We start from the raw sequence: 8,388 nt of genomic DNA, 5'->3' as shown, positions 1-8,388 counted from the left end.
TACTATCTTTTGCAGAATCCTTGGTGCTCACATCCATCTTCATAAACTGTAAATTACATCACCAAAAATGTCCATGGAAATAATTTTTCCACCAGTCATGCAGACAGTGGCTTCCTTCAGTTCCCTCCTCGTGCCCACACACTCATGGGTGAACTCCTACCCTCAGCCCCGACGGTGCTGCCAGCCATACGCCTGCCATTCCTGACCTGTCGGAGCCAGTCAGCCAGGAATCCATGGGGTCTAACTTAACATGCCCTTTGCATACTTGCTTAATGTTTTAAGCCCCAACTAGTTACAATTTATGTCCAGTATGACCCCACTAATTCACAGTAAAACCTAGAATGACCTTTTTGACCAGCCAAATATTTCAAATTAGCAAGCCAGATCAAGCAAGAAAAGTGCAATGGTTCTGAACAACAGCAGGCAAATCTCATTAGCAAATCTCATTTAAGTTTAAATATTTAAAATAGTGTTCAAACATTTTGTGAAGTTCCTATATTTTCAAAATATACGAAGTTTCTCTATGATGTGACTTTCAACATGATGATATACTCTGGAAACCTTCTTGAGAACAGTGGAAGATGTTGTCTTTGCCTTAAGAGATTTGCAGGTTAATTAATTTGCATTATATTGTGAAAATTCTTGCTTGTAGAAGGATTTCAGTAATATTGTGTGCAATGTGAAGTATTTCATATTTATGTTTAAAACTTATTTAACAGCTCCATCCACCTTCTATGCCCAAATGCAAAAATACCTAGAAGCATCTAAATATTTCAAATGTAGATCAGTAGTAGGCAATTACAATGGTACCTTAGTAAATTGCCTTCTAAAAAGTAAATTAGACACAGGTACTAAATATATCTTCAGTAGTCAAAGGGTTGATTAAAAAGTTTTGATTAATTGCAGATCACATCAAATGGCCAGTTTTAATGCCTTTCCAGAGAATAAGTGGGAGGAATAGAAAATGTTTCCTTTCAGCTGTGTAAACAGCCTATTTTTATTTTTTTTAATTAGCATTTCAATATAAAATCAGCATGAAATCTCATCTTTCTAAACACATGTAATGGCTTTTAGCTGAGCACATGCTTAGCTTCACACAGGAAGTTTGATACAACTTTTAGGTATAACTTTATTTTAAAAAAAATGCACAGTTAAGTCATAGTGATTTCTTAAAACACAAAAGTCCACGAAAAGCATGCAATTTATGATTGTAGTATCTGGGTCAAATACTAACAGAGAATAGCAAAGACTATGGATTAAAAACTGCCTAAGCCATATGAATAATAACAAAGAATAGCAAAGACTATGGATTAAAAACTGCATAAAACATGAATGATGATGTGAAAATAATAAAAACTGTATGTTTATAAGGCAAAAGTTTGATTCTTTGCATTAGTATACAATAAAGGCTTCACTTATCTCTGGCTTTGAAGAGATAGGAGAAGATGAGTAAACTGTCAGTTTGAATTAATGTTTTGTCATAAATATTTATAGCCCACAGAAAACAACTGCATGACTCTTAAGGACTGAGATAATTAGTTATAAATTGCATTCTAAACATATCAACATAAGCCTTTTTCAGAGGCTTTGGCTTTCAATATGTTGATATTAATATACTTAGGTTGTAAATAATACAACAACAACAACAAAATCTAAACCCAGTGAGTGAATGTGAGAGGTTTCCTTTCCACTTACTAGGTCTACCTTCAAGATTACTTTTGTAAGCCTTCATAAATGATGTTTCTTTTGTTTCAAGTTTCAAAATTAAAACTATGAAGCATGAATTCATAGTAATAGTAAACTGCGACCTAACATGCCTACATCAGTTAGGAAGACACATGCTGTGAAGGCATTGATGGGAGTTTCCAAATCCCAGGTTGTTTAGACTCATTTTTGTAACCATTTGAACACTTAAAAAAAAAAAATAAAAAGTAAGAAGCATGTGTAGGTTGCAAGTCCCAGATCTTTATTTATAAAGCAATAAATATTAGAAGCACAAATAAATTGCACGGGTGTGTAAACAAACTGTACAATGACTGAAGAGTTCAGGAAGGGATGCCAGAAGACTCCAAGAAGCATATTGTCGTCATCCTGAGTGGGAAGTAAATTGAGGGAAAAGTGCTTAGAAGCACTTGCGGTGGACAATGGATGGACCGGCTTCATCGTACTCCTGTTTACTGATCCACATTTGCTGGAAAGTGGACAGAGATGCTAGAATGGAGCCACCAATCCATACAGAGTACTTGCGTTCAGGTGGGGCAATGATCTAGGATGAAGAAAAACAGCAAAATCCCCTGTTAACGATTCCGTTACTGCACAACCAGCCCACACCACCAGCATACCAAGCTGCTAGTTGTTTCTTTAAGTAAGAATCTCTCTAACATAGCATACTGATCTTCAACAGCTGGAACAATTTATGTAATATTCTTTAAGAAAATTTACAGACCAATTTGCCTGTTTTCTAACACTTGCTTCTCATTAATATAATTAAGTTGATTCAATGGAAAAACTTCTCATTTGTCCATCAGCTGATGATCTCACTTTTGAGTTGTTCCTATATCCCAATTTAATGACAAGGACATTTTCCCCGTCCTTATCCATATATTATAGTACAAAGTCCTCACCTTGATCTTCATAGTGCTAGGAGCAAGTGCAGTGATTTCCTTCTGCATGCGGTCAGCAATACCAGGGTACATCGTTGTACCACCTGAGAGGACGTTGTTAGCGTACAGGTCCTTACGAATATCAATATCACACTTCATGATGCTGTTGTAGGTAGTTTCATGAATACCAGCAGATTCCATACCTTGAGAAGAGAAACAGCAGATCAGTAAATTATACATGAGGTCTTCGTGAAAAGAACTCTCAATATTTATCTTCATTACTAATATGAGCTTCTATTAACTTTTCTGTTGTAAAATTACTTACCAGTAAAAGTTATAGAAATACAAGATATGGAATTGCAGAACTAGCTTAGAAAATCAATATTATTTGTTAGAAAAGCTAAGAATCATAAAGCATATGCAAGGGAGACCCACAACATACAGTAAGAGGTAGACACACAAGATAAACTCATTTACTATATGGCAATGGGAGCAAGTTACACATAACAGAAAACATGAGTATCAGGTTATGTCAGAGTCCCACAAAAAGCATTAGTTGAATATAGTAAGGATGGTAATAAGAAAGTGAAAACAGTCAAAGTAGAACTAAAAAAAGACACTAGTAATTTCCTTTCTTCAGCCTACCTGAAATTCAGAGTCTATGCCATTTATAAACATCAAGGCAAGGGATAACTGAGACATGGGCCAGGATATTAGTACTTGGTGATAAGTAAAAAGAAACCAGAAGCAAGTGTCTGTAGGTTGCATTCCAATTTATAATTTTAACAGGTGCTTCCTGAAAGAGTTAACACTAGATATACAGTAACACGTCAGCTGATGAACAACTGCATTTGTTGCTCAGTACTTACAATGTAAGCATTTGCTATTATCCGTCAGCTGCACCCACAAGCAGCAAAGCTAGCCATTTTGGCCACGGCAATGTTTGATTTCAGTTCATGTAAACATACAAATCTTCATTCCATCTTATTCTCTCCCAGACATTTTACTTCTTTGTGGAGTCAAATATTGGTGTAAGCGTAAGCTTTACAAACACAGCACTGAAAGCTGTTCTTGTCATCAGCAACATGACAATATTACAAGTGTACATTTTTTCGCTAAAAAATTGTAACTCTAAAACCTGGTCTAAAAGTTGCAATGAGAGCCCACAGCTCAGCTAATTACCAGCTGGTAATCATATTATGCAGATCCAACAGGGAGCAGAGAATCTAACTCCCTATTGAAGTTTGGTTTTGTGCCAAATTTAGATAAAGAAGAAGGGGAGTGGGGCACCTTCTAGATCTTGTGATTCATTCGTACCTCCTACTGAAAGGAGAATTTCCTGGGAACACTTACCAATAAAGGATGGTTGGAATAAGGTTTCAGGGCAGCGGAAACGTTCATTACCAATTGTGATCACTTGACCATCAGGCAATTCATAGCTCTTCTCCAGAGAGGAGGAAGAGGCAGCAGTGGCCATTTCATTCTCAAAGTCCAGTGCAACATAGCACAGTTTCTCTTTGATATCACGAACAATCTCACGTTCAGCTGTAGATATATAGAAATGAAATTAAGGTTTGAAGAAGCAAAACACTAGAGAAAGAAGATGGGCCAACAGAGACATGAGGATTTTTACAGAAGAGCAAAGCTGGAGGACCGACCTGTTGTCACAAAGGAATAGCCACGCTCCGTGAGGATCTTCATGAGGTAGTCAGTCAGATCCCTGCCAGCCAGATCCAGGCGCATGATAGCATGAGGCAAAGCATAACCTTCATAAATAGGTACGTTGTGGGTGACGCCATCGCCAGAGTCAAGAACAATACCTGGGAGAGAAATTGTCAGAGACCAGTTAGAATCAATCACCTATGAAATGCTTCAAACCTTTACAATACATTGAGCAGTAACACGGAAAACAAAACAGCATTTTTCAGGCAGCATAAGCAGCATCATTCTGTTTTAGGCAGTTACTGCCATACAGGTCTTGTCAACATTTGCTTTTGCATTTGCTTGCATAGACATTGCCCATTTGGTCAAACGTTCCCATAAAAGAGTTGTTCTGTATGGATTTTAAACTAATCCATATGAACAGCCTTCCACTACAACACTGAGCACCAAGTGTGTTTGTGACAGTGATTGTCTTGATCCAGCAAAGGGCATCTTTTGGGCCCAGTTTAAACTAGTGTAATACTCGTGTTAACTGCGGTATCTTCATAGTAATATTTCCTTGTTCACATCATAATGCAGACAAATCCATGGACTGTTCTTTCCAAAGACTATTTTGCACTACCTTTTCTGCTAATGTTATTTTTAGTCACTATAATCTTAAAAAAAAAAAAGTCTGCAAATTTGATTTGTGTTGTTTTTTTTCATGCTTGGAGTGGGAAGGAAGGGAGGGATGGGGGGTCCTGAATGAAAAAAAAATCTAAACGGTGTGTTTATTTTACCTGTTGTACGACCGGAGGCATAGAGGGACAAGACAGCCTGGATTGCCACATACATGGCAGGTACGTTGAAGGTCTCAAACATTATCTGGGTCATCTTTTCACGATTAGCTTTAGGGTTCAAGGGGGCTTCTGTGAGCAAGGTGGGGTGTTCCTCAGGGGCCACACGGAGTTCATTGTAGAAAGTGTGGTGCCAGATCTTTTCCATATCGTCCCAGTTGGTGATGATGCCATGTTCAATGGGATATTTCAAAGTCAGGATACCTCTTTTGCTCTGTGCTTCATCACCCACATAGGAATCTTTTTGACCCATGCCAACCATAACACCCTAAAAGAAGAAAATACAGAAAAGCATGATTTGAGGAAGACAACATTACAGAGCCCAAACAATTACACCACAGACAACTATGCTATTTTCCAGAAAGGTACAAACATTTGTGCCACTGGAAGCTTGTTTAGGAAAAATGTGCTTCACTAAAATATTAAGTCAACAGAATTTGAAGTTCTCTCTCAAAATCTGTTTTCCTTTAATCAGATGAAAGCATTTTTCCCCTTTTTGTTTAAAACACCATTTATTTTCAATTACCTCTTGTGGTCCAAAAGTTTGACTGACAGTAAACTGCACAATATAATGAGCAAGAAAATACAGATACAGAGATACACAAAGAGAGTTTATCAACATGAAAATAGGGAGTGGAATAAGTCTTCTAGTGAAAAAAGACACAGCCAAAATGGCTTTATTGCTATGATTGCTCAACAGCAAAATACTCACAAGAACAGAATATAAATTCCAGATGTTTTAAATAATAATATAAAAAAAGACAAACTTTTTAACATGGAAACTGTAGGACAAAGAGTGCTGTTTTCATATGCTGAAAGACTTGTCACAAAATAGGGGAAGAATGAAATGGGAACAGAAAAAAGGAGACTTAGAAGGTGGTAAGAAGACAAGATCAGAGACAAAGCAGAGGAGATTCAAGAGTTTGGTACATGGGACATTGCATTGGATGGGTGGGAAGGGCCTTAGACAAACAGCTTCATGCACAAATTGAGCCAACAGAGACACCTTTGAGCTAACACCAGCAGCATGTCTGGCCTAGGGCATGGAGCGGGCGGCAGCTTTGTAGGGTGCTGGGTTTGGGCTCATTAGGAGAGAGGACAGGGTGAGAGTGGAGGGAAGCTGGTGAGTCTGAAATAGCTGGGGCAAAGGGAGATGGTGATAGAAAGGAGACGACGGAGAGCCAAAGAGGGGAATTCAGGGAAGCCCCAAAGAAAACTGCAAAGGCATCAGCAGTGCCAGCATAAGGTGTGAGCGGAGGGAAAGGCAGAGTGTTAGGCGCAGGACTGAAGTGAGGAGTGAGGTGACTCCTGGGGAGCGGGGCGAGCCCCGGTGCCGTCCGAGGGACGGGCATTTACCTGGTGTCGGGGGCGGCCCACGATGGACGGGAAAACGGCCCTGGGGGCATCGTCTCCGGCAAAGCCCGCCTTGACCAGCCCTGAGCCGTTGTCGCACACCAGCGCGGTGGTCTCCTCGTCGTCACACATCGTGGCTGAGCGGCGCGGACCTGCAAAACAGCGCGGCGGCGCCTCCAGACCCCTGCGGGCACGGCAGCGCGGACCCGGACCCCGACCCCCGGCCGGCCCCACGCCCCCGGCACCTCCCCGGCGCGGCGGAGGCGGGAGGTCCCGGGAGGATGCTGCGGGGCTCGGCTACGCTCGTGTGCTCCATCAGCCGCCTCGTAAAGCCCCCCTGTGAGGCTTCCAGGCCGCTAACTCGGGGCATCCCCCCGGGGCACGGACCTCAACGGGAGCGTCGCGCCCCGTCGGGCGGCTGGCGCTGCCCGGGGCGGGCGGAGGAGGGAAGGGGGCGGTGAGGGAGCCTCCCCGTCCCTCAGCGCTACTCACCGGAGTGGCGGGGGGGCTGCCGAGCGAAGGCTGGGTGCCGTCCCGGCCGAGAGCCGCCGCTTTATAGCTGCCGTCGGGGCCGGGGCCGCGGCGGGCCGGGGCCGGGGCCGCCGCCGTCTCCTTATTTGGCCGGCGCCGCGACATGGCGGCGCGGCGCGGCCATGAATGGAGCAAGGCGCGGCGCGGCCGCACGGCCCATGTAAGGCAGGCGCGGGGCTGCGCGGCCCCGGCCGCCGCATGGCCAAATAGGGCCGGCACCGGGCCGCCGGGGGGACGCCGACGGAGGGAGGGAGGCCCCCGGCCCCCGTGTGTGGCCCCTGGGCTGGGCTCCCTCCCGCTGCCCGACCCAGGTGGGCCCGCCAATGTCCCCTTCGAGGTGCTGAGGATGCCGGGGTCTTGCCTTTCGTTTATTTCTTTTCTCAGTGAAAACCCAAACCTGGCCAAGCTGCTGCTTAACCGACGGCCCAAGAGTTACCACTTTGGTGGTACCCACTGAGGCACATCTCCTCGGGAAGGAGCAGCGCACGCTCAATTTCTTTTGAACCTTGATGAGCACACACAGGCAAAAAGCTCGTGCTTCTCTTGGCTTTTGGCTGGCAACATCTACAGCACAAAGCGGGAGCTGTTCGTTTACGTTAACGTGCAGATACTTAAACTCTCCGGGTTTGCTCTTGTAATGCACGCTGGGCCAGTAATGCGTAGTGATATGTGTAAGGCAGAGAAGGAGAGATGGGAATAGCTTGGACCAAAAAAAAAGAGCCGTGTTATTAATGTAATGTGGCAGTTGTTTTCCTGCTCAGTTGTTGAGACATCCACATTGATAATTTGTTCCAACTGTGGAACCTAGAAAATCCATGTATCTTCAAGGGTTTTGTTGGTTTTTGCTTTTTGTTCTTTTTTTTTTTTTTTCCCCAGTTAAAAATAGACGGGAGAGGCATCCCTTGAGTGGGCTTGGCCTGGTATGCAATGGCAGAGATTGTCAACGTGTGTCCCAGAGGAGCTGTGTTATAACACAGAGTACAGCGTCCTTCGGGCACGCAGCATGTGAACCACACAGTGCCTGCCTCTGTAAGATACAACGGCAAAAAGAATCGAGGTTTGGGGCAGAAGGCGAGGGTGGAATGTAAAGAGGGGAACGCAGTCAACTGGATCAACTGCTTAAACACAGGTCAAATTAATTAGATGTCTGCAAGGCGTGACATCCATCACATGGTTGTATACATCTTCAGTGCGGTGGAAACAAAGAGCCTGTGAATGCAACCCAACCTGCGATTTGGGAAGCTTGGAGTTCTTCAGTGTAAGAGCTGTCCTTGCACTGTGATTAGGCTCTAACAAAGGGTACAAGAACTGGAAACTGCTTCTCATTTCTAAGCAGTATCCAAAGGGGGCGTCAGAGTCTCTTCAACTTTAATTTCTTCTGAAATTGGAGATAGTGGAATCAG

General features: G+C 43.4%; 1 protein-coding gene across 1 annotated transcript; it reads right to left on the bottom strand.

Moving 5' to 3' along the window:
- Nucleotides 1–1,945: 1,945 nt before the first annotated feature.
- Nucleotides 1,946–7,095, bottom strand: ACTC1 (actin alpha cardiac muscle 1). The gene is made up of 7 exons (XM_040559160.1): nucleotides 6,947–7,095; nucleotides 6,458–6,606; nucleotides 5,045–5,369; nucleotides 4,262–4,423; nucleotides 3,957–4,148; nucleotides 2,625–2,806; nucleotides 1,946–2,266 (listed from the first exon to the last, which is right to left on the bottom strand). Exons 2-7 carry the CDS (start codon nucleotides 6,584–6,586, stop codon nucleotides 2,123–2,125), a joined length of 1,134 nt encoding a protein of 377 aa, XP_040415094.1. The 5' UTR covers nucleotides 6,587–6,606; nucleotides 6,947–7,095; the 3' UTR covers nucleotides 1,946–2,122.
- Between the last annotated feature and the right edge of the window lie 1,293 nt (nucleotides 7,096–8,388).

Source organism: Cygnus olor, chromosome 5 (genome assembly GCF_009769625.2).
Source record: "Cygnus olor isolate bCygOlo1 chromosome 5, bCygOlo1.pri.v2, whole genome shotgun sequence".
Lineage (NCBI taxonomy): Eukaryota > Metazoa > Chordata > Aves > Anseriformes > Anatidae > Cygnus > Cygnus olor.
The sequence above is the reverse complement of the archived record's forward strand: the minus strand, read 5'-3'. Positions and strand labels throughout refer to the sequence as shown.